At 46.2% G+C, this 26,972-nt stretch overlaps 1 protein-coding gene across 4 annotated transcripts; it reads right to left on the reverse strand.

Moving 5' to 3' along the window:
* Positions 1 to 2,830: 2,830 nt before the first annotated feature.
* On the reverse strand, positions 2,831 to 25,046 carry slc8a2a (solute carrier family 8 member 2a). 4 transcript variants are annotated; one of them, XM_074610845.1, is made up of 13 exons: positions 24,631 to 24,711; positions 24,145 to 24,534; positions 23,917 to 24,054; positions 23,051 to 23,278; positions 22,659 to 22,937; positions 18,101 to 18,535; positions 17,055 to 17,416; positions 13,937 to 14,040; positions 9,308 to 9,420; positions 7,249 to 7,348; positions 6,823 to 7,095; positions 3,025 to 4,738; positions 2,831 to 2,927 (listed from the first exon to the last, which is right to left on the reverse strand). In XM_074610845.1, exons 2-12 carry the CDS (start codon positions 24,472 to 24,474, stop codon positions 4,362 to 4,364), a joined length of 2,739 nt encoding a protein of 912 aa, XP_074466946.1. In that variant the 5' UTR covers positions 24,475 to 24,534; positions 24,631 to 24,711; the 3' UTR covers positions 2,831 to 2,927; positions 3,025 to 4,361. The 4 variants fall into 4 exon arrangements, with proteins under 4 accessions (XP_074466946.1, XP_074466943.1, XP_074466944.1 ...); XM_074610842.1 differs by having other exon boundaries at positions 2,831 to 3,023; positions 3,113 to 4,738; positions 24,145 to 25,046; XM_074610843.1 differs by having other exon boundaries at positions 2,831 to 3,023; positions 3,103 to 4,738; positions 24,145 to 25,046.
* Between the last annotated feature and the right edge of the window lie 1,926 nt (positions 25,047 to 26,972).

Here is a 26,972-nt window from a genome sequence, read left to right on the forward strand (position 1 = left end):
AGCAGCGCGTCACGGCGTCAGCAGCGCGTCACGGCTGCGTCTCTGCTGCTGTCAGCTCTTTCTTTCAGCAGGTGATGTCCAGCTGAAGCTTCATGAAGCTCTGAAGCTCTGAAGCTTTCCAGCAGATTGGTTCTTTAAAGGGCCTGTTAGTAAGAATCAGAATGTGTTCTTAACAGCTTCACCTGTGGCCGTTAAGTCTACTAAAGTCAGAGCTGTTGCTGGCACTTGTGCTCGCTCTACAAAGACTAGTATACTATATATACGGTATATGTAAAGTATACATAGTATACTGTAGTATACTATGTATACTGTATATGTACTATACTGTAGTGTAGTATATATACTGTATATATATAGTATACTATATATATACTGTATATATAGTATACTGTAATGTAGTTTGATCTGTGCATTATTACACTATAGTATACTGTATATAGTATATATAGTATACTGTAATGTAGTTTGATCTGTGCATTATTACACTATAGTATACTGTATATAGTATATATAGTATACTGTAATGTAGTTTGATCTGTGCATTATTACACTATAGTATACTGTATATAGTATATATAGTATACTGTAATGTAGTTTGACCTGTGCATTATTACACTATTGTATAGTATATATAGTATATACAGTATACTCTAATATACTGTATATATATACTGTATATGTACTATACTGTAATGTAGTTTGATCTGTGCATTATTACACTATAGTATAGTATATATAGTATACTGTATATATACTGTATATATAGTATACTGTAATGTAGTTTGACCTGTGCATTATTACACTATTGTATAGTATATATAGTATATATAGTATACTGTAATGTAGTTTGATCTGTGCATTATTACACTATTGTATAGTATATACAGTATACTCTAGTATACTGTATATATATACTGTATATGTACTATACTGTAATGTAGTTTGATCTGTGCATTATTACACTATTGTATAGTATATATACAGTATATATAGTATATTGTATATATACTGTATATGTACTATACTGTAATGTAGTTTGATCTGTGCATTATTACACTATAGTATAGTATATATAGTATACTGTAATGTAGTTTGACCTGTGCATTATTACACTATAGTATAGTGTATATAGTATATATAGTATACTCTAGTATACTGTATATATACTGTATATGTACTATACTGTAATGTAGTTTGACCTGTGCATTATTACACCATTGTATAGTATATATAGTATATATAGTATACTCTAGTATACTGTATATGTACTATACTGTAATGTAGTTTGACCTGTGCATTATTACACCATTGTATAGTATATATAGTATATATAGTATACTCTAGTATACTGTATATGTACTATACTGTAATGTAGTTTGATCTGTGCATTATTACACTATTGTATAGTATATATAGTATATATAGTATACTGTATATATACTGTATATGTACTATACTGTAATGTAGTTTGATCTGTGCATTATTACACTATTGTATAGTATATATAGTATACTGTATATATACTGTATATGTACTATACTGTAATGTAGTTTGATCTGTGCATTATTACACTATTGTATAGTATATATAGTATACTGTAATGTAGTTTGACCTGTGCATTATTACACTATAGTATAGTGTATGTAGTATATATAGTATACTCTAGTATACTGTATATATACTGTATATGTACTATACTGTAATGTAGTTTGATCTGTGCATTATTACACTATTGTATAGTATATATAGTATATATAGTATACTGTATATATACTGTATATGTACTATACTGTAATGTAGTTTGATCTGTGCATTATTACACTATTGTATAGTATATATAGTATACTGTAATGTAGTTTGACCTGTGCATTATTACACTATAGTATAGTGTATATAGTATATATAGTATACTCTAGTATACTGTATATATACTGTATATGTACTATACTGTAATGTAGTTTGACCTGTGCATTATTACACCATTGTATAGTATATATAGTATATATAGTATACTCTAGTATACTGTATATGTACTATACTGTAATGTAGTTTGACCTGTGCATTATTACACCATTGTATAGTATATATAGTATATATAGTATACTCTAGTATACTGTATATGTACTATACTGTAATGTAGTTTGATCTGTGCATTATTACACTATTGTATAGTATATATAGTATATATAGTATACTGTATATATACTGTATATGTACTATACTGTAATGTAGTTTGATCTGTGCATTATTACACTATTGTATAGTATATATAGTATACTGTAATGTAGTTTGACCTGTGCATTATTACACTATAGTATAGTGTATATAGTATATATAGTATACTCTAGTATACTGTATATATACTGTATATGTACTATACTGTAATGTAGTTTGATTTGTGCATTATTACACAAAACAACCTGAAAAGCGTCTGCAGACGAGGAGCTCATCAGGGATTGATCTCTGACTCTTTTATATCTTAACAGCACTGGAGTCAGTCATCATCTCACCCTGACTGCCTTCAATGCCTTATTAATATTATTATTATTATTATTATTATTATTATTAATAATAATAAACCTTGGATTAGTCTGATTAGATGTTTTGGTTCATGTGAGATTTCTCTCCTCTTAAGAGTCCTGAACTCTCCACGTGTTTGGATGCACAACTCTAAATGACGTCTTCTAGCATGAAGAGCATGAAATGTGTTTAAGTCATCATTATATTATATTCCCTCACAGAAGCATTGATATGAATCCGTCTGCACTAATGAGGAGGTAACACTCAGCCAACCAGCTGTGGGTGATCCAATGGAGACACACGCAGTTACATTTCATTAATCATTTCATTCATTATGACAGCTTACAATAAATTACAACATATGTTTAGTTCATATATCAGCTCAGAGACATTCCATTACAGAGACACTACATTACAGAGACATTACATTACAGAGACATTCCATTACAGAGACATTCCATTACAGAGACATTCCATTACAGAGACATTCCATTACAGAGACACTACATTACAGAGACATTCCATTACAGAGACATTACATTACAGAGACATTCCATTACAGAGACATTCCATTACAGAGACATTCCATTACAGAGACATTCCATTACAGAGACATTACATTACAGAGACATGGAATGACAGCATTGATAAACAGATCAGAGATCAGGGGGGGGGGGACCACACTCAGTGGCAGATATACTATGTACATTTTATTACATTATTCATTATCAATTATACATTTCAATATTGCATTTCTAATCGTTATTATGATCAATACTTATAGTGAGATTGAATTCAGCAGGTGCATTACATCATTACATTAGACTAAACAACGCCTCGCGTCACATGACTCCACAGAGAAACACCATTCATCAGCGATCAGAGATATTATCAGCATATATATAGAGAGATATAGATATCTATATAGATATCTATATCTCTCTATATCTATATATCAGCAGCTTCTTCTTCTCTCCAGACTGAGCTCCGCTTCTTTAAACTTTTAAAAAATGAATCACAATAGATTGTGCTGACTGGAGCCGTCCTGCAGTGATGAGATGAGTCGGTGATGTGAACTAGGGATGCTCATTAGAAAAACATGTAACCGATAACCGACCCTCGTTAACCCATTATTAACCGATCATTAACCGATCATTAACCGTTAACCGACAACATTAGTGCCTCTCATGCAGCGGTGTACCAGATGTTGGTTGACGGGAGTCTCCAGTTCAGCGTCCGGGAGCGTTAACGTCCAACAGACCGTGTGTGTGTTTGTGCTACGTTAGCAGCTCTAGCGTTGCGAAGGCTTCGTGCTCGCCGCCGCCGCCACACGTAGTCTGAGTAAGTTTAGTGAGTGTCCAACAGACCGTGTGTGTGTTGGTGGTGAGTGTGCGGTTGTTGGTGGCGTTCTAGCTGTGAACGTAGGTGTAGCAGTGTTCAGTTTATTAGTCGGTGAAACTACAACTCCTCCGCTCCGCTCAAGCGAGATGGAGAGACCGGAGTCAACTTCCTGTTTCCTGCAACTCCGGCTCTGCCTCTTAAGGTGGACTGTTAAGGTGGACCAGCTTTTCTCCTGAAAGAGACGAGCCGCTCCTCTGAGCCGCTCAGCTTTATAATTCATTATTAACGTTTCTTTTAACCGTTTTAACCGATAGCGTTGATCGGTTAAAATGCTTAATGTGGGTTAACGGTTAAACGGTTAATGATGAACATCCCTAGTGTGATCCATGGCAGCGTGATAGGTCCTCTCGGTGGGGGTTGCTGGAGCGGAGCTGTACAGGTGGATGTCCCGGTGATGTGTGGTGGTGGTTACCGTGGTTACCGTGCAGCGGTTCCTCTCTCTAGAAGCCCTGTATATGGCAGTAGGCCTCCAGGCTGGAGAAGAGGATGTAGAGGAACCAGAGTCCAAAGAGGATTAGTGAGGTGAAGACTCTGGTGATCCGCGGGCCGCCCAGCTCGCCGCCTACGGACGGCCTCCGGCGGAGCATCAACAGTCCCATCGCGAAGAAGGCGAAGATGGTGAAGAGAGTGACGGAGAAGGCCAGCGAGCCGGGGTCCACGCGGAACACCTTCCCTTTGACCTGCCAGTAGATGGCGGCCACGGACCACGCCACCCCGATGCCTAGAAACACGTTCACCGCGTTGCTTCCTGTCACGTTTCCCACACACGCGTCGGCATACTGGTCCTGCGTGGCGGCCACTTTACTGGCGAAGGTGTCTGGAAAGAAATAAAGTTCATAAATGAATAGTTTCATAGTTTAATCCAACAGAACCTCTATTCAGTGCTTCTACCCGGCTGACGGGCCGCTAGCAGCACTCGCCTGTTACGCCCTCAGATCCATCGGGGTTAAAGGAGACACGCGGCAGGCGCGCTCAAACACCAGAGCAACGCATCGCGGCGTGCAAGTGTTCTCAAGTGTTCTCAAGTGTTCTCAAGCGTTCTCAAGTGTTCCCAAGTGTTCTCAAGTGTTCTCAAGCGTTCTCAAGTGTTCTCAAGCGTTCTCAAGCGTTCTCAAGCATTCTCAAGTGTTCTCAAGTGTTCCCAAGTGTTCCCAAGTGTTCTCAAGTGTTCTCAAGTGTTCTCAAGTGTTCTCAAGTGTTCTCAAGCGTTCTCAAGCGTTCTCAAGTGTTCCCAAGCCTTCCCAAGTGTTCTCAAGTGTTCTCAAGCGTTCCCAAGTGTTCCCAAGCGTTCCCAAGTGTTCTCAAGCGTTCTCAAGCGTTCTCAAGTGTTCTCAAGTGTTCCCAAGTGTTCTCAAGCGTTCTCAAGTGTTCTCAAGTGTTCTCAAGCGTTCCCAAGCGTTCTCAAGCGTTCTCAAGCGTTCTCAAGCGTTCTCAAGCGTTCTCAAGTGTTCTCAATTGTTCTTAAGCGTTCTCAAGTGTTCTCAAGCGTTCCCAAGCGTTCTCAAGCGTTCTCAAGTGTTCTCAAGCGTTCTCAAGCATTCTCAAGCATTCTCAAGTGTTCTTAAGCGTTCTCAAGCGTTCTCAAGTGTTCTCAAGTGTTCTCAAGCGTTCCCAAGCGTTCTCAAGCGTTCTCAAGCGTTCTCAAGCGTTCTCAAGTGTTCTCAATTGTTCTTAAGCGTTCTCAAGTGTTCTCAAGCGTTCCCAAGCGTTCTCAAGCGTTCTCAAGTGTTCTCAAGCGTTCTCAAGCATTCTCAAGCATTCTCAAGTGTTCTTAAGCGTTCTCAAGCGTTCTCAAGTGTTCCCAAGTGTTCTCAAGCGTTCTCAAGAGTTCCCAAGTGTTCCCAAGTGTTCCCAAGTGTTCCCAAGTGTTCTCAAGTGTTCTCAAGTGTTCTCAAGTGTTCTCAAGCGTTCTCAAGCGTTCTCAAGCGTTCCCAAGCGTTCTCAAGCGTTCTCAAGCGTTCTCAAGTGTTCTCAATTGTTCTCAAGCGTTCTCAAGTGTTCTCAAGCGTTCTCAAGCGTTCTCAATTGTTCTTAAGCGTTCTCAAGCGTTCTCAAGTGTTCTCAAGCGTTCCCAAGCGTTCTCAAGCGTTCTCAAGTGTTCTCAAGCGTTCTCAAGCGTTCTCAAGCGTTCTCAAGTGTTCTCAAGTGTTCCCAAGTGTTCCCAAGTGTTCTCAAGTGTTCTCAAGTGTTCTCAAGCGTTCTCAAGTGTTCTCAAGCGTTCCCAAGCGTTCTCAAGCGTTCTCAAGTGTTCTCAAGCGTTCTCAAGCATTCTCAAGCATTCTCAAGTGTTCTTAAGCGTTCTCAAGCGTTCTCAAGTGCCTGTTTCCATCAGTCTACGGTGAACATCTGGAGGGAACAGAGCAGGAGAGCTCTCTGATCTATAACACACGGTTTTACCGGCTTCACCGTTTCCCTTCAAGAACGTCACAACATCCAGTTGAAAGGTCAAAAGGTCAAAGGTCAACCCGACCGACAGATCCAGCAGTAGAGCTGCTGTGAGGGATTCACGGTCTGGAAACACAATTATCTTTGTGTAGTTTGGTCAGTGAGGCTTCCTGCTACATCACCACCAATCACCGCAGCACGCAGGTTCTGGTTGCTTAGTAACGGAAGGCGTGGCAGTAGGGCAACCTCCGAAGCACCGTGGATAAAAGGATGAAAGCGGCCCGGCTGGCGGCGGCGTGTAAACGGCCCCTGATGGTTCGTGTCTACAGCTTGTGTCGAGTGTCTAGTGGCAGCCCATCAAGCGTCCAACGCTGGGAAGCCAGGCGATCCCTCGCCATAAAAAACGCCGCTGTGGACGCGTACCATCAGACTTCTGGAGAGACATGCGCTGACGTAACCATCGCCGTTGGTGTTCCTCCCAGTGAGGGACTCGCTGTCACCAGTAGCATCACTTACCAGGAAGGGACGTCCCCAGGGCTACAAAGACCACGGCGGTGACGGTGTCTCTCAGGCCCACGGTGCAGCCGAAATGGGACGCCAGGTCTCCGATGATGGCCGTTAAGAAGCCGATGACGGAGATGGACACGATGAAGCACGCCCAGCCGTTCCAGTACTCCGTCGGCGGGACGCAAGCAAACAGGATCTTCCAGAAAATACAGAAGATGTGCATGAAGTAGTCGCAGCAGTTCGGCATCCGCTGCTCCTGTCCCTCCTCCTCGTCTCCGTCCCCTGTCCACAGGAGACACGGTGAAGATGAGTCAAACAGAGATCACCTTCTAACATGAAACCTTCTCATTCATTTCACATATAAAATATAATTCACATTAGTAACAGAACAAGTTAATATAAGTTAATATCACACAATCAATATCAGAAAGTGACCTGCGCTGACGGTGACGGCTTCAATGAACTGCTCTCTCCACGAGTGCGTGCCGATGACCACGGCCAGGTTGGTGTCCTTCAGCAGTTTGTCCACCGTGTTCTGGTACAGCACAGATATACGTCAGTAATGAGGCAGTCACAGCTCATATTCATATCAATATATACATATATATTATATATTATATAATATCTGTCAATCATGATTGGCCATAATTCATTTTCATCTGTTCTAAATGAACCTTAAAAGAGATTAGTCCAGTATTTAATCCTCTTATCAACATGGGAGTGGACTAATATGCTGCTTTATGTAAATGTATGTATATATTTATTATTGTAAATCAATGAACAACACAGATCAATGACAGATATTGATCCAGAAACCCTCACAGATACTGCATTTAGCATAAAACAATATGCTCACATCAGAACATGGCAAACTGCAGCCCAACAGGTATAATATGAATATGGTTCATATTCATATTATACCAACAGATCAACATCAGCTTCACTGATCTGCTGCAGAAGTAAACGTCCCACACAGCCAACACATGAATGAACACACATCTCAGATCAGGATGTGATGTCTCATGTGATGAGAGAAGAGTTGAGGATGGAGAACATGTCGTGTTTCTGTAGTTTAATGAGAGTTAAAGGAGTTAAAGGAGATGAGGAGAGTCTAACGGAGGGAACTGTACCTGGTCCAGGACTCCGTTGGGAGTCTGATGAGTGAAGAGGAGCTGAGCTGGTTAATCAACTCAAACACATTAAACAACAACCCCGACTGCTGACCGCTGACCCCCGACCCCTCAGCTGACCCCCGACCCCTCAGCTGACCCCGACCCCTCAGCTGACCCCCGACCCCTCAGCTGACCCCGACCCCTCAGCTGACCCCCGACCCCTCAGCTGACCCCCGACCCCTCAGCTGACCCCGACCCCTCAGCTGACCCCCAACCCCTCAGCTGACCCCGACCCCTCAGCTGACCCCGACCCCTCAGCTGACCCCGACCCCTCAGCTGACCCCCGACCCCTCAGCTGACCCCCGACCCCTCAGCTGACCCCGACCCCTCAGCTGACCCCGACCCCTCAGCTGACCCCCGACCCCTCAGCTGACCCCCGACCCCTCAGCTGACCCCGACCCCTCAGCTGACCCCGACCCCTCAGCTGACCCCCGACCCCTCAGCTGACCCCGACCCCTGAGCTGACCCCGACCCCTCAGCTGCTGATATTACATCTACATCTACTACAGCCTTTAAAGTAAACATCACTCAACTGAAGGATGGAGATATACAGATTAGTTAGCCTATTTCACAAACACTTACTCTTAACCTGAAATATACCTGTGTTAGTGTTTAACCCAGCGTATACCTGTGTTAGTGTTTAACCCAGCGTATACCTGTGTTAGTGTTTAACCCAGCGTATACCTGTGTTAGTATTTAACCCAGCGTATACCTGTGTTAGTGTTTAACCCAGCGTATACCTGTAATAGTGTTTAACCCAGCGTATACCTGTGTTAGTGTTTAACCCAGCGTATACCTGTATTAGTGTTTAACCCAGCGTATACCTGTATTAGTGTTTAACCCAGCGTATACCTGTGTTAGTGTTTAACCCAGCGTATACCTGTGTTAGTGTTTAACCCAGCGTATACCTGTGTTAGTGTTTAACCCAGCGTATACCTGTGTTAGTGTTTAACCCAGCGTATACCTGTGTTAGTGTTTAACCCAGCGTATACCTGTGTTAGTGTTTAACCCAGCGTATACCTGTGTTAGTGTTTAACCCAGCGTATACCTGTATTAGTGTTTAACCCAGCGTATACCTGTGTTAGTGTTTAACCCAGCGTATACCTGTGTTAGTGTTTAACCCAGCGTATACCTGTGTTAGTGTTTAACCCAGCGTATACCTGTGTTAGTATTTAACCCAGCGTATACCTGTGTTAGTGTTTAACCCAGCGTATACCTGTGTTAGTGTTTAACCCAGCGTATACCTGTGTTAGTGTTTAACCCAGCGTATACCTGTATTAGTGTTCTTCAGTGATGTATTATTGAGGTCTTCTATCACACACCTTGAACTCACAGGACTCCTCGATGACGACCTCCAGCCTGCTGTGCTCCCCCAGAATGGGTTTCCCCATCTCAGAGATCCTCCGGGCCTCCTCCTCCTCCGGGCTCGGGTTCCCTGTTAGAGAGCAGACGGACCCTTAACATCATCTGGATTCACATCTGGATTCACATTTATTATGTCATTTACAAAACACACATACACCCTACAGCTCAGCTAAGGGCCTCAGCTAAGGGCCTCAGCTAAGGGCCCGTACCCCCTCAGCTAAGGGCCCGTACTCCCTCAGCTAAGGGCCCGTACCCCCTCAGCTAAGGGCCTCAGCCAAGGGCCTAAGCTAAGGGCCTCAGCTAAGGGCCCGTACCCTCAGCTAAGGGCCTGTACCCCCTCAGCTAAGGGCCCGTACTCCCTCAGCTAAGGGCCCGTACCCCCTCAGCTAAGGGCCTCAGCCAAGGGCCTAAGCTAAGGGCCTCAGCTAAGGGCCCGTACCCTCAGCTAAGGGCCTGTACCCCCTCAGCTAAGGGCCCGTACTCCCTCAGCTAAGGGCCTAAGCTAAGGGCCTCAGCTAAGGGCCTCAGCTAAGGGCCCGTACCCCCTCAGCTAAGGGCCCGTACTCCCTCAGCTAAGGGCCCGTACCCCCTCAGCTAAGGGCCTAAGCTAAGGGCCTCAGCTAAGGGCACGTACCCTCAGCTAAGGGCCCGTACACCCTCAGCTAAGGGCCCGTACTCCCTCAGCTAAGGGCCCGTACCCCCTCAGCTAAGGGCCCCAGCTAAGGGCCTCAGCTAAGGGCCTCAGCTAAGGGCCCGTACTCCCTCAGCTAAGGGCCTCAGCTAAGGGCCTCAGCTAAGGGCCTCAGCTAAGGGCCCGTACCCCTTCAGCTAAGGGCCTCAGCTAAGGGCCTCAGCTAAGGGCCCGTACTCCCTCAGCTAAAGCAGAAAGATGTAAAACATGCTTCACTCTGCACACACTTTAAAAGGTGTAAATGTTTAAAGGTGCCGTGTTGCAGCGTTCAGAGAGAGCATCGCCTCCAGAGGTCAGACTTAAGGATCATTAAGGATCATTTCACAATATATAAACTGGAAAAACAAAGTAGTTAACTTGTGTTTGGTGGATTATTTCTCTGTTGTATCAATGCTAATGGTCATTGTATTCTACATCGTTGAAAGCCTGTTTATTTACCTTCACAATGATGTCACACTTGTAAGGATCATGTATTTGTGGGATGAGCAGCACAGCTGATGATGTGGAGAGCGCCCAAGAACAATGTTCCAAAATGCTCTGTCAATGGTAAACAGTGTATTCTCATAAGGCTACCAGGAAGCCTGCAATGACTGCCCTTCACCGTCAGGCCCGTTGGCGCTGGTGTCTCCAACACAGACAATGGAACCTGAACATGTGGGGGAATGTCATGTTCAGTGATGAGTCCAGGTTCTGTCTGCCAAAGTTGGATGGCAGGTCAAAGTATGGAGACGACGTGGAGAACGCTATGCTGATTGTTGAACCGATGGAGTAACAGCTTTTGGTGGGGGCAGTGTCATGGTGTGGGGGGGGGGCATCTCCCTCACTGGTAAAACAAGGCTTGTCATCATTGAAGGCCATCTCAATGCAGGGAGATATCAGGATGAGATCCTGCAGCCAGTGGCGATCCCATATCTCCACAATCTGGGACCTAACTTCATCCTCCAAGAAACAACGCCCCCCCCCCCACAGAGCCAGGGTTATCACAGACTACCTCCACAATGTGGGAGGAGAGAGAATGGAACGGCCTGCCAAGAGTCCACACCTCAACCCAACTCAACACTTGTAGGATCAGCTTGGGCGTGCTGTACGTGTTAGAGTGACCAACACAACCACGATGGCTGACCTGCAACCAATCCTGGTTGAGGAATGGAACGCCATCCCACAGCAACGTGTGACCAGGTTGGTGACCAGCATGAGGAGGAGGTGCCAGGCTGTTGTGGCTGCGTATGGATCTTCCACCGCTACTGAGGCTCCTGACGGTGGATTCAATCAATCAATATGTCTTGTTTGTTCCTTGTTACTGATAGAGAGTTCAATCATCCACCAAACAACTCACAACAAGAGTCAGTACCAACAGGAGAATACACTGTTTACCATCGGCACCGGGGCTCCACACATCATCAGCTGTGCTGCTCATCCCACAAATACATGATCCTTACAAGAGTGACATCATTATGAAGGTCAATAAACAGGCTTTCAACCATGTAGAATACAATGACCATTAGGATTAGCATGACCATTAGCATTGATACAACAGAGAAATAATCCACCAAACACACGTTTAACTACTTTGATACCAGTTTATATATAATTATATATATATAATATGTTGGTCATTATAAATGCTGCACGTTGCACCTTTAACACCCAAACACACATCCACACTGTCCACACTGTCTTACCCTGGTTCAGCAGCAGAGCTGTGAAGACAGACAGACAGATAGACAGACAGAGAGACAGACAGACAGACAGACAGACAGACAGACAGATAGACAGACAGACAGACAGACAGACAGACACACACACAGACAGATAGACAGACAGACAGAGAGACAGACAGACAGACAGACAGACAGACAGACAGATAGACAGACAGACAGACAGACAGACAGACACACACACAGACATACAGACATACAGACATACAGACAGACAGACATACAGACATACAGACAGACACACAGACAGACACACAGACAGACAGACACACAGACATACAGACATACAGACATACAGAGAGACAGACACACAGACACACAGACAGACAGACAGACAGACAGACACACAGACAGACAGACACACAGACAGACACACAGACACACAGACAGACAGACATACAGACATACAGAGAGACAGATAGACAGACAGACAGACAGACACACACACAGACACACAGACAGACAGACAGACAGACACACAGACACACAGACAGACAGACACACAGACACACAGACAGACAGACAGACAGACAGACACACAGACACACAGACAGACAGACACACAGACAGACACACAGACACACAGACACACAGACAGACAGACAGACAGACACACAGACACACAGACAGACAGACACACAGACACACAGACAGACACACAGACACACAGACAGACAGACAGACACACAGACACACAGACACACAGACAGACACACAGACACACAGACACACAGACACACACACAGACAGACACACAGACACACAGACAGACAGATAGACAGTCAGTCAGACAGAGAGACAGACAGACAAACAGACAGAGAGACAGACAGACAAACAGATAGAGAGACAGACAGACAAGGATTGAAATATAACACCAGTGTTTTCAGGATACAGGAGAGTGGCTTGAGAGCGTGCACACTGTGCAGCTCCCTGTTAGCACTAATGATATAAACCACTGAACATTACACACTAATGTCATTGATTCTTCTGACGTGCACTAACGAGCACTAACGAGCACAGATCCAGTTCCTGCTGCTTCCTTCTGACACATTGACAGAGAACTAAAGGTACTAAAGACAGAACTGGCTTCAGCGTCTGTAGTCTGCAGCGTCTGTAGCCTGCAGCGTCTGTAGTCTGCAGCATCTGTAGCGTCTGCAGTCTGCAGCGTCTGTAGTCGGTAGCGTCTGCAGCGTCAGCAGTCTGCAGCATCTGTAGTCTGCAGCGTCTGTAGCGTCTGTAGTCTGCAGCATCTGCAGTCTGCAGTGTCTGTAGTCTGCAACGTCTGTAGCGTCTGTAGTCTGCAGCGTCTGTAGTCTACAACGTCTGTAGCGTCTGTAGTCTGCAGCGTCTGCAGTCTGCAGCGTCTGTAGTCTGCAGCGTCTGCAGCGTCTGCAGTGTCTGTAGCATCTGCAGTCTGCAGCGTCTGCAGTCTGTAGCGTCTGCAGTTTGCAGCGTCTGCAGTCTGCAGCGTCAGCAGTCTGCAGCGTCTGCAGTCTGCAGCATCTGCAGCGTCTGTAGTCTGCAGCGTCTGTAGTCTACAACGTCTGTAGCGTCTGTAGTCTGCAACGTCTGCAGTCTGCAGCGTCTGTAGTCTGCAGCGTCTGCAGCGTCTGCAGCACCTGTAGCGTCTGCAGTCTGCAGCGTCTGCAGTCTGTAGCGTCTGCAGTCTGTAGCGTCTGCAGTTTGCAGCGTCTGCAGCGTCTGCAGTCTGCAGCGTCTGCAGTCTGTAGCGTCTGCAGTTTGCAGCGTCTGCAGCGTCTGCAGCGTCTGCAGTCTGCAGCGTCTGCAGCACCTGTAGCGTCTGCAGTCTGCAGCGTCAGCAGTCTGCAGCGTCTGCAGTTTGCAGCATCTGCAGCATCTGTAGCCTGCTGGTCTGCAGGGTAACGGAGACCAGATCGGTGAACGGTGGCGTGTAATCTTCAGTTACTGGCTGTGACGCAGGCGACCCGGCATTCAGCCGCCTGTGTCGCTATCGCTAGATCTAGATCTGGATCTGGATCTGGATCTGGATCTGGATCTGGATCTTACTGCTGCTGCTGTCTACTGAGCGTGCATGTGAGTGTGAGTGTGAGTGTGAGTGTGAGTGTGAGCGTGAGTGTGAGCGTGAGCGTGAGCGTGAGCGTGAGTGTGAGTGTACCATCTGATGCTGGTTTAACTCTAAATACGGATTCACTCACCAGAGAGGCCTCTCTTCAGCCATTTCGGGTCCTCCAGCACGATGAAGAAGTTCTCCTGCTTCTCGTACTCCGCCACGTTTATAATGAGCACCTGGAAGATCTGACTGCACACACACACACACACGCACACGCACACGCACACGCACACGCACACGCACACGCACACACACACACACACACACATATTATATTTCTACAACACAGAATGAAGTACTATATGAACCATGAGGTGCATACATACACTACATATCTGCACATCTTAAACATCTTAAACATCTTAAACATCTTAAACTCCTTAAACTCCTTAAACATCTTAAACTCCTTAAACATCTTAAACTCCTTAAACATCTTAAACATCTTAAACTCCTTAAACATCTTAAACTCCTTAAACATCTTAAACATCTTAAACTCCTTAAACATCTTAAACTCCTTAAACATCTTAAACTCCTTAAACTCCTTAAACATCTTAAACATCTTAAACTCCTTAAACATCTTAAACTCCTTAAACATCTTAAACTCCTTAAACTCCTTAAACATCTTAAACTCCTTAAACATCTTAAACTCCTTAAACATCTTAAACATCTTAAACTCCTTAAACATCTTAAACTCCTTAAACATCTTAAACATCTTAAACTCCTTAAACATCTTAAACTCCTTAAACATCTTAAACTCCTTAAACTCCTTAAACATCTTAAACATCTTAAACTCCTTAAACATCTTAAACTCCTTAAACATCTTAAACTCCTTAAACATCTTAAACTCCTTAAACATCTTAAACTCCTTAAACTCCTTAAACATCTTAAACTCCTTAAACATCTTAAACTCCTTAAACATCTTAAACTCCTTAAACATTTGCTCTTCCGTCTAAATCACATCGTAAATTGAAGTGAGCTGAATAATTGATCACGACGGGCCTTTAAATAATTCAGGCTCTAACATGCCATAGTGCTCCGGCTGCTCAGAGAGCCAGAGATATAATAACGTAAATGAGTTGTAGCTCAATACGCCGGTTAACCAACGTCTGAGGAGGTCAGCTGAGGAACGGCTCTCCATGAACTCTTGAAAAGAAAAGAAAAGAACTATGACACCCTCACACAGCTCTCTATGAACTATGACACCCTCACACAGCTCTCTATGAACTATGACACCCTCACACAGCTCTCTATGAACTATGACACCCTCACACAGCTCTCCCTTAACGATGACACCCTCACACAGCTCTCTATGAACTATGACACCCTCACACAGCTCTCTATGAACTATGACACCCTCACACAGCTCTCTATGAACTATGACACCCTCACACAGCTCTCCTTTAACTATAACACCCTCACACAGCTCTCTATGAACTATAACACCCTCACACAGCTCTCTATGAACTATGACACCCTCACACAGCTCTCCTTTAACTATAACACCCTCACACAGCTCTCCTTTAACTACTGGACTGTGGGAGGAAACCTGAGCACCCGGAGAGAACCCAGGCTAACCCGGGGAGAACATGCTAACTGGTGATATATATCTGTTTGACTGTGCAGCATCTATTGATGGGAGCATGTTACATAACAGATTCTTTGACTAAGTGTACCATTAGTCCATTAGAGCCCGAGCACACACAGCTTATATCAGCTGAAAGTTTAATGGGAAGACGATCCGTCAGCTTACAGGGGGTGACTGCAGGTTCCACACCTGATCAGGGACGGCATTATCTCTAGGTGTCAAGTCGTCAGGTAACTCTGTCTAATAGGACAGAGTCCTCCTCCTCTTCCTCTTCCTCCTCCTCTTCCTTCTCCTCCGCCTCCTCCTCCTCTTTCTCCTCTTCCTCCTCCTTTCCTCCTCCTCCTCCTCCTCCTCTTCTTCCTCTTCCTCTTCCTCCTCCTCCTCCTCCTCCTCCTCCTCCTCCTCCTCCTCCTCCGTTAATTAGCAGGAATTTAGCAGCGCTCTGTTGATTTCAGTGGGAAAGTGCAATAGAAATGGGCGTTGGTGGCTATGCCACAGGGTGTGTGTGATGCGTGAAATGTCCAGCATATAGCCTCTCCACCACCCAGACTCTTTACTCTTTACAGTGCCTCCCGTGGCAACACCTGGTAACTGGGCACCTTGCAACCCCAGGTTAAACTGTAAAGGGATCTCGGAGCAGCAAGGGCCCCAGAGGTACAGTGTGCAGGCCCACTGGCGTGTGGATATGCCCTGGCATCACCAACCTTGCCCCAGCTATGGGTAACTAGCCAGGTAGATGGAGCTCGTAGCCTAGTTAGGCAGTCCATCGAGGAGAAGGATAACTCTGATTTCATAACCCGGGCAGGCAGGGCTCATTAACCGTGGTAGGCCACCTGGCTAGGGGAAGGGACACCTGGCCCTCCAGGTTGGGGGTTGTACGTGGGGCCAGCAACCCAGCTACATAAAAAAGAAAAAGGCTACAGAAACGTCAACAAGAAATCAAAGCACATCAACCCTGGGAGGAGATGGATCTTCTACACCAAGATTGATGACGCCAGGTGGTGAAAGCCGAAAGACTCCGGAAGCCACAAGGCCGACTACCCTTCTTTAAAAAGGAAAAGAGGAAGGCCAAAGAACAGCTGGCGTCGAGACCTCGAGGCAGACACCAAAGGAATGGGCTACACCTGGAACCAGCTGGAGAGAAAGGTCCAGCATAGAGATGGCTGCAGAAGCCTTGGTGACCGTCTATTTCCCAAGAGCGGCAAAAGGCCTCAGTAACGAAGTAAGCAAGTAAGCAATACAAACATTTTGTCCCTAAAATCAATGAACGATTGTGATCATTAATCGTGATCTCAATAATGTGATTATCATTTTGGTCATAATCGTGCAGCCCTGATATAGAAGAGGAGGGATTTATTGAGACGGACTAACATGTTGTTGGTTTTGGTCTTTTTCTTTCCTATTCTTTAAACAATATTTGTTTGAGGGTTCTTGATAATGTGAAATCCTTGTTTTAATGTTTAGTATGTTGAAGAGTAGAGTCACAGTGTCTGGCTCTGCCTCCTCAACAACACACTAATGCTCTATAGGAAGTACATCCATCAGACTGAGTGGCTCCAGCCGTCTTATCTCCCAGGCAGAACCTCTGGTTGCTGACCGGTTGCTGACCGGAGCTCACCTGGTCTTCTCGTTGGTGAACTCCAGCTCTCCTCTGGCCTCCTCGTAGTCCACGCCGGCCTTGGCGCTGCCGTCCTCCGTGTGGTACGGCACGGCGACGGTGCCCCTAGAGCCCGAGTTCCTCACCACCGTCACCGCCAGCATGCCGGTGCTCTCGCTGATGCGCAGCATGCGCTGGCCGAAGGTGAAGATGCCGGCGTGGTCGTCGTCCAAGATGGTGATGGTGGCGACCAGCGGCTCCACCAGTCTGCCCTTCGGTGGACTTCCTGTCCCTTCACCTCCACCTTCCTCTAACCTCAGGTTCTGGAGACGCACAAAGAAGTGCTCGTCCTCCTCAAAGATGTCATCGTCCAAGATGCCCACCTGGAGAGAACAGAGTATGGACAGTACGGTCACTCTCCTCACGGAGGCAAAACGCCACATTCACACCAACAGAGAAGCCAGTCTTCGCCTCACTTTACTCGAGTTGGACCGCCGCTATCATCTGTGTTCATTCGCTCTAGATGCTCCAGAGAGGAGGAGCTCGTCTCCATGGATACCAACATGTCCTCCATCAACCATGGAAGAAATAACCTCTGTAGCTGCTTTGTACATGTTGTGGAAGTTCCAGATACGTCAGAAAACCAAACGCCGTCGTGTCTGCGTTCATAACGTCACCCGGCGGCGAGCTGTATTCACATACTGTGTCAACGCTGAGAAGCTTTAGCAACACAGCGTCACGCAAATCTCTCAAGTTGAAATCTTTCAACTCCCTCGAATGACGTGTATTTCACGCGTTCATGTCACGTCATTCGCGTCGCAGGGTGTGAATTTGCGTCTATTCGCCTCTTTGCATTGACTGTGTGTGTAAAGTTTGCTTTGCGCTTGGCGTGAAGGAACTGGAAGGCTTTAAGAGTTTGAATGAAAACACACAACACACACTACAACACAACTTTCTGCAGTACTACTCCAGAGTCCCGTTGAAATGAAACTCTGAGATGTAATGAACTACCTTTCAGAGTCCCTCTTCCCCTTACTCGAAACATACAGAACTACCTGGCACCTCACCCTGATCTCTTTGCGGCTCTCTCCGGGCTTAAACACCAGCGTTCCTTCACTGAACTCGTAGTCCGCTCCGGCGTTGGCCGAGCCGTTCTCTGTACAGTAGTCCACACAGAAAGAGTTCTGGCCCGTGCCCCCCTCCAGGATCACCCCGACGCTCAGAGAGCCACAGTTCTCCGTGCACTGGTACTGAGCACTTTCAAAGCAGATGTGCGAGCACGTGGCCTTGTCGTCTTCCGAGGCTCCTGAGCGGCGAGAGTGCTCGGTGGCGTGTTTCCTCAGTATGTTGCCGGCGCCGATCATCAGCCGCGTGGCCTGGATGCGGTGGAAGGCACGGCTCTTCTTCTGGTGGACCAGGGCCGAGTAGTTGGCCATCTCAATCAGCTGGTCCAGATCCTTGTCAGGGTGTTTCTCCTTCAGGTCCTTCAGGATACGAACCACCTGTCCAAGAGAGGAAACCGGTTATACAGGAACAAACCACGTTAATGAAGATAAACCGGTTATACAGTAAAGAACCATATTAATAAAGATAACCGGTTATACAGGAACAAACCACGTTAATAAAGATAAACCGGTTATACAGTAAAGAACCACGTTAATGAAGATAAACCGGTTATACAGTAAAGAACCACGTTAATGAAGATAAACCGGTTATATAGTAAATAACCACGTTAATGAAGATAAAACGGTTATACAGTAAAGAACCACGTTAATGAAGATAAACTGGTTATATAGTAAATAACCACGTTAATGAAGATAAACCGGTTATATAGTAAATAACCACGTTAATGAAGATAAACCGGTTATATAGTAAATAACCACGTTAATAAAGATAAACCGGTTATACAGTAAAGAACCACGTTAATGAAGATAAACCGGTTATACAGTAAAGAACCACGTTAATGAAGATAAACTGGTTATATAGTAAATAACCACGTTAATGAAGATAAACCGGTTATATAGTAAATAACCACGTTAATGAAGATAAAACAGTTATACAGTAAAGAACCACGTTAATGAAGATAAACTGGTTATATAGTAAATAACCACGTTAATGAAGATAAACCGGTTATACAGTAAAGAACCACGTTAATGAAGATAAACCGGTTATACAGTAAAGAACCACGTTAATGAAGATAAACCGGTTATACAGTAAAGAACCACGTTAATGAAGATAAACCGGTTATATAGTAAATAACCACGTTAATGAAGATAAAACAGTTATACAGTAAAGAACCACGTTAATGAAGATAAACCGGTTATACAGTAAAGAACCACGTTAATGAAGATAAACTGGTTATATAGTAAATAACCACGTTAATGAAGATAAACCGGTTATACAGTAAAGAACCACGTTAATGAAGATAAACCGGTTATACAGTAAAGAACCACGTTAATGAAGATAAACCGGTTATACAGTAAAGAACCACGTTAATGAAGATAAACCGGTTATACAGTAAAGAACCACGTTAATGAAGATAAACTGGTTATATAGTAAATAACCACGTTAATGAAGATAAACCGGTTATATAGTAAATAACCACGTTAATGAAGATAAAACAGTTATACAGTAAATAACCACGTTAATGAAGATAAACTGGTTATACAGTAAAGAACCACGTTAATGAAGATAAACCGGTTATACAGTAAATACCCACGTTAATGAAGATAAACCGGTTATACAGGAACAAACCACGTTAATAAAGATAAACCGGTTATACAGTAAAGAACCACGTTAATGAAGATAAACCGGTTATACAGTAAAGAACCACGTTAATGAAGATAAACCGGTTATACAGTAAAGAACCACGTTAATGAAGATAAACCGGTTATACAGTAAAGAACCACGTTAATGAAGATAAACCGGTTATACAGTAAAGAACCACGTTAATGAAGATAAACCGGTTATACAGTAAAGAACCACGTTAATGAAGATAAACCGGTTATACAGTAAAGAACCACGTTAATGAAGATAAACCGGTTATACAGTAAAGAACCACGTTAATGAAGATAAACTGGTTATATAGTAAATAACCACGTTAATGAAGATAAACCGGTTATATAGTAAATAACCACGTTAATGAAGATAAAACAGTTATACAGTAAAGAACCATGTTAATGAAGATAAACCGGTTATATAGTAAATAACCACGTTAATGAAGATAAACCGGTTATATAGTAAATAACCACGTTAATGAAGATAAAACAGTTATACAGTAAAGAACCATGTTAATGAAGATAAACCGGTTATATAGTAAATAACCACGTTAATGAAGATAAACCGGTTATATAGTAAATAACCACGTTAATGAAGATAAACCGGTTATATAGTAAAGAACCACGTTAATAAAGATAAACCGGTTATATAGTAAATAACCACGTTAATGAAGATAAAACAGTTATACAGTAAAGAACCATGTTAATGAAGATAAACCGGTTATATAGTAAATAACCACGTTAATGAAGATAAAACAGTTATACAGTAAAGAACCACGTTAATGAAGATAAACCGGTTATACAGGAACAAAACACGTTAATGAAGTTAAAACAGTTATACAGTAAAGAACCACGTTAATGAAGATAAACCGGTTATACAGGAACAAAACATATTTATAAAGATAAACCTGCTCCAGCTCCCGTTACAACACGGCTGAGTGTGCAGACTTCCTTTATAATGACAGAAGTGTTGGTGTTTCTGGGGACCAAACTTTGATGAAGTGCATCTTGCAGACTAATGCCGGACTCTTTATAAAGACAACCTTTGGCTCAGCCTCCTACTGATCAACTTCCTGCTGTTCAGACTCCTGCTGGGACTGAATGCTGCTAGCAGCAGGAAACCTGATACTTCCCTTAAACTCCCATTAAAGCAGCTTAAAAGTACTAAAAACATGATCCAGCAGTGGCCCTGATGGGTCGAGATGTTCTCCTGCTGGCAGCTTCCTGCCTTTACTGAAGTACTACACAAGACTTCCTTCCCCTTTAAGAGAACAGGAGCCGAAATCTGAGTGAAAAAATCATTTTGTAATTGAATTGAATCAATCTTCAGTCTCACCTCGTCTTTGTTCTGGTCCAGTTCATGACGTGAGTCTAGAGCAGCATCTCTTACCTCGTCTTTGTTCTGGTCCAGTTCATGACGTGAGTCTAGAGCAGCATCTCTTACCTCGTCTTTGTTCTGGTCCAGTTCATGACGTGAGTCTACAGCAGCATCTCTTACCTCGTCTTTGTTCTGGTCCAGTTCATGACGTGAGTCTAGAGCAGCATCTCTTACCTCGTCTTTGTTCTGGTCCAGTTCATGATGTGAGTCTACAGCAGCATCTCTCACCTCGTCTTTGTTCTGGTCCAGTTCATGACGTGAGTCTAGAGCAGCATCTCTTACCTCGTCTTTGTTCTGGTCCAGTTCATGACGTGAGTCTAGAGCAGCATCTCTTACCTCGTCTTTGTTCTGGTCCAGTTCATGACGTGAGTCTACAGCAGCATCTCTTACCTCGTCTTTGTTCTGGTCCAGTTCATGACGTGAGTCTAGAGCAGCATCTCTTACCTCGTCTTTGTTCTGGTCCAGTTCATGATGTGAGTCTACAGCAGCATCTCTTACCTCGTCTTTGTTCTGGTCCAGTTCATGATGTGAGTCTAGAGCAGCATCTCTTACCTCGTCTTTGTTCTGGTCCAGTTCATGACGTGAGTCTAGAGCAGCATCTCTTACCTCGTCTTTGTTCTGGTCCAGTTCATGATGTGAGTCTACAGCAGCATCTCTTACCTCGTCTTTGTTCTGGTCCAGTTCATGATGTGAGTCTACAGCAACATCTCTTACCTCGTCTTTGTTCTGGTCCAGTTCATGATGTGAGTCTACAGCAGCATCTCTTACCTCGTCTTTGTTCTGGTCCAGTTCATGATGTGAGTCTACAGCAGCATCTCTTACCTCGTCTTTGTTCTGGTCCAGTTCATGATGTGAGTCTACAGCAGCATCTCTTACCTCGTCTTTGTTCTGGTCCAGTTCATGATGTGAGTCTACAGCAGCATCTCTTACCTCGTCTTTGTTCTGGTCCAGTTCATGACGTGAGTCTAGAGCAGCATCTCTTACCTCGTCTTTGTTCTGGTCCAGTTCATGACGTGAGTCTAGAGCAGCATCTCTTACCTCGTCTTTGTTCTGGTCCAGTTCATGACGTGAGTCTACAGCAGCATCTCTTACCTCGTCTTTGTTCTGGTCCAGTTCATGACGTGAGTCTAGAGCAGCATCTCTTACCTCGTCTTTGTTCTGGTCCAGTTCATGACGTGAGTCTAGAGCAGCATCTCTTACCTCGTCTTTGTTCTGGTCCAGTTCATGACGTGAGTCTAGAGCAGCATCTCTTACCTCGTCTTTGTTCTGGTCCAGTTCATGATGTGAGTCTACAGCAGCATCTCTTACCTCGTCTTTGTTCTGGTCCAGTTCATGATGTGAGTCTAGAGCAGCATCTCTTACCTCGTCTTTGTTCTAGTCCAGTTCATGATGTGAGTCTAGAGCAGCATCTCTTACCTCGTCTTTGTTCTAGTCCAGTTCATGACGTGAGTCTAGAGCAGCATCTCTTACCTCGTCTTTGTTCTGGTCCAGTTCGTTGCCGGTCTGCACGGAGACGGTCACACTGGACGAGTTTCCAGGACACGCACCGCCGTCTGCCAGCTTCCCGTCCATGATGATGTCGATTCCTTTGGGCGCCAGGTCGCCTTCCATCTCCACCACGATGCCGTGCCTCTTGTCGGCGCGGTAACGCTTGTGCATGTATTTGTAAAAGAGGAGGCGACGGTCGGCGATCCACGCCAAGAGCACACACACAGGGAAATAAAGCAGCGTCACTATGGCCTCCCACACCTGGAGACACAGGTAACATGAGTGTTACACGATTTACACACTCCGTTTACTAATAAATACATATTTCTATTTCTATAAATCTATATATTTCTATACAACCGTCGTTAACACACCTCTACGACGCCGGGGGAGATGACAGACAGGATGAGGAAGAGCCAGATGTAGGCGAAGATACTCCAGAAGGACGTGATGAAGAACACTCGCAGGTGTTTGATCTTGCGTGACTCTCCGTTGGGGATGACCCAAACACACAGACCGATGATCACAAACATGTTGAAGGCGGCGCTGCCCACGATGGTGCTCGGACCGAGCTCCCCCGCATGAAAGCCGTGTCCACACACCTGTCGACAGGTAAGGGACAGAAGAGACAAACGTCACATAGATCTGAATCAACGAGCTTTTTAATGCTGACTGGAGCTGAGTTTAACACTAGAAATCTATCAGAACATGCCGACGTGTGAGAGGATGCTCAAACATTAAATATATATGAATATATACAGAGAATGAACTATATGATCCATTTATAGGCTGAAAGAAATACCTGTAGAAATATGACGTTCTGTTCACTAAGGATGCAGCGATACGACTGTTATCTGCATCGCGTGGCAGCTGCGTGATTGACGCGCCGCGTGGCGGCTGCGTGATTGATGCGTCGGGTGTTCACACCAGCTGCGTTACTGCAGCTGCTGCTGTCAGCTCTTTCTTTCTACATAGAGTTCTCCTTCCATAATGTCTGTTTCCTTTCATTATAAATCATTTATATTTATTTTAGACAGAGAGGTTAAGAAAGGTAATTAGTAAATAATAGTAATAATATCAGTGCGTCCTTATTGATCACATGGGTGGTTGCGATATCTTGTATTCATGTATCAGTCCGTTTATACGTTGAAGTCCTGCAGGAGGTTTCGGTCATCCTGTTATTAACACGTCATTTTAAAGGTCAAATGTTTCATGTTTAATGTTAAAACGCCTCGTGTACCTCGATAACAGAGAGCAGGATCTCCGGCGCCGAGGAGCCCAGGGCCATGAGCGTGAGGTTGGACACGGTCTCGTTCCAGACCCTCACCGTGGTTACCGTCCTCTCCCCGTTGGGTTTGGTGATGGTCACCTCTTTCTCCTACAGGGACGATGATGTCAGAGATGATGTCACCACTCAACTCTGATACACCAGCTCACAGTCTAAGAACAACAACAGACAGAATACTACCTGAGAGGTGATGACCTCTATGGACGCCATGAAGCGATCAGCGATGACGGACACCCCCACGAAGATGTACATGAGACACATGAAGTAGAGCACAGCCCTCCCCGCCTGCTCCCCCACCGGAGGGTCTCTGGGCAGCCACACCGGCAGTAAGATACCCGGTCTACACGTCACGATGCCGGGACACGTCCTCTTCCCGGAGCCCGAGCTGTTAGCGGAGGACTGAGGCTGCTCGGGGGGGGAGGACGCTCGCTGGACCACCTGAGGAGCGAAGGAGGAGCAGGGGGGGGCCAGGAGGACGAAGGAGAGGACGAGGAAGAGGAGGGGGCCCATGATGTCCCTGAGTCAGGAGGAACCCGGCCTGGGGGGTCACTGGGTCAGGAGGAACCCGGCCTGGGGGGTCACTGGGTTAGGAGGAACCCGGCCTGGGGGGTCACTGGGTCAGGAGGAACCTGGATTGGGGGGTCACTGGGTCAGGAGGAACCCGGCCTGGGGAGTCACTGGGGGGTCACTGGGTCAGGAGGAACCCGGCCTGGGGGGTCACTGGGTCAGGAGGAACCCGGCCTGGGGGTCACTGGGTTAGGAGGAACCTGGCCTGGGGGGTCACTGGGTCAGGAGGAACCCGGCCTGGGGAGTCACTGGGGGGTCACTGGGTCAGGAGGAACCTGGCCTGGGGGGTCACTGGGTCAGGAGGAACCCGGCCTGGGGGGTCACTGGGGGGTCACTGGGTCAGGAGGAACCCGGCCTGGGGGGTCACTGGGTCAGGAGGAACCCGGCCCGGGGGTCACTGGGTTAGGAGGAACCTGGCCTGGGGGGTCACTGGGTCAGGAGGAACCCGGCCTGGGGAGTCACTGGGGGGTCACTGGGTCAGGAGGAACCCGGCCTGGGGGGTCACTGGGTCAGGAGGAACCTGGCCTGGGGGTCACTGGGTTAGGAGGAACCTGGCCTGGGGGGTCACTGGGTCAGGAGGAACCTGGCCTGGGGGTCACTGGGTTAGGAGGAACCTGGCCTCGGGGGTCACTGGGTCAGGAGGAACCTGGCCTGGGGGGGTCACTGGGGGGTCACTGGGTCAGGAGGAACCCGGCCTGGGGGGTCACTGGGTCAGGAGGAACCTGGCCTGGGGGTCACTGGGTTAGGAGGAACCTGGCCTGGGGGGTCACTGGGTCAGGAGGAACCTGGCCTGGGGGTCACTGGGTTAGGAGGAACCTGGCCTGGGGGGTCACTGGGGGGGTCACTGGGTCAGGAGGAACCCGGCCTGGGGGGTCACTGGGTTAGGAGGAACCTGGCCTGGGGGGTCACTGGGTTAGGAGGAACCTGGCCTGGGGGGTCACTGGGGGGTCACTGGGTCAGGAGGAACCCGGCCTGGGGGGTCACTGGGTCAGGAGGAACCTGGCCTGGGGGTCACTGGGTTAGGAGGAACCTGGCCTGGGGGGTCACTGGGGGGTCACTGGGTCAGGAGGAACCCGGCCTGGGGGGTCACTGGGTCAGGAGGGACCTGGCCTGGGGGGTCACTGGGTCAGAGGACTCTCCTGGGGGGGACAGAGGAAGGAACACTGTTAGTCTACCGTGGTTTTGTCTGAAGAACCTGTACATACCTACAGGGGTAAGGGTTCTAAAGGGGTAAGGGTTCTAAAGGGGTAAGGGTTCTAAAGGGGTAAGGGTCTTACAGGGGTAAGGGTTCTACAGGGGTAAGGGTTCTACAGGGGTAAGGGTCCTACAGGGGTAAGGGTTCTACATGAGTAAGGGTTCTACATGAGTAAGGGTTCTACAGGGGTAAGGGTTCTACAGGGGTAAGGGTTCTACAGGGGTAAGGGTTCTACAGGGGTAAGGGTCCTACAGGGGTAAGGGTCCTACAGGGGTAAGGGTTCTACAGGGGTGTAAGGGTTCTACAGGGGTAAGGGTTGTACAGGGGTAAGGGTCCTACAGGGGTAAGGGTCCTACAGGGGTAAGGGTCCTACAGGGGTAAGGGTTCTACAGGGGTGTAAGGGTTCTACAGGGGTAAGGGTCCTACAGGGGTAAGGGTTCTACAGCGGTAAGGGTTCTACAGGGGTAAGGGTTCTACATGAGTAAGGGTTCTACATGAGTAAGGGTTCTACAGGGGTGTAAGGGTTCTACAGGGGTAAGGGTTCTACAGGGGTAAGGGTTATACAGGGGTAAGGGTTCTACATGAGTAAGGGTTCTACAGGGGTAAGGGTTATACAGGGGTAAGGGTTCTACATGAGTAAGGGTTCTACATGAGTAAGGGTTCTACATGAGTAAGGGTTCTACAGGGGTAAGGGTTCTACAGGGGTAAGGGTCCTACAGGGGTAAGGGTCCTACAGGGGTAAGGGTTCTACAGGGGTGTAAGGGTTCTACAGGGGTGTAAGGGTTCTACATGAGTAAGGGTTCTACAGGGGTAAGGGTTCTACAGGGGTAAGGGTTCTACAGGGGTAAGGGTTCTACAGGGGTAAGGGTTCTACAGGGGTAAGGGTTATACAGGGGTAAGGGTTCTACAGGGGTAAGGGTTCTACAGGGGTAAGGGTCCTACAGGGGTAAGGGTTCTACAGGGGTAAGGGTTCTACAGGGGTACGGGTTCTAGGGAATCCTTGCTTTATAGTTAGATATGTAAGAATAACACCGGCATGATGTAATATATATAAACATACATACTAAAGCATTAGTTGAAAGGGTTCTCATCTTTAACTAAAGCTCCTGTAGAGGTTCCGTTTACTGACATCACCCGTTTCTCTGAAGCTGTTCCAGGAACCAGAGTGAGATCTACCGCTGCCCTAAAATGGACCACCATGAACACGGATGGGTCTGCCGCTCCGACTCAAAGCTCCATGTCTTCT

The sequence above is a fragment of the Sebastes fasciatus genome, chromosome 16 (genome assembly GCF_043250625.1).
Source record: "Sebastes fasciatus isolate fSebFas1 chromosome 16, fSebFas1.pri, whole genome shotgun sequence".
Classification (NCBI taxonomy): domain Eukaryota; kingdom Metazoa; phylum Chordata; class Actinopteri; order Perciformes; family Sebastidae; genus Sebastes; species Sebastes fasciatus.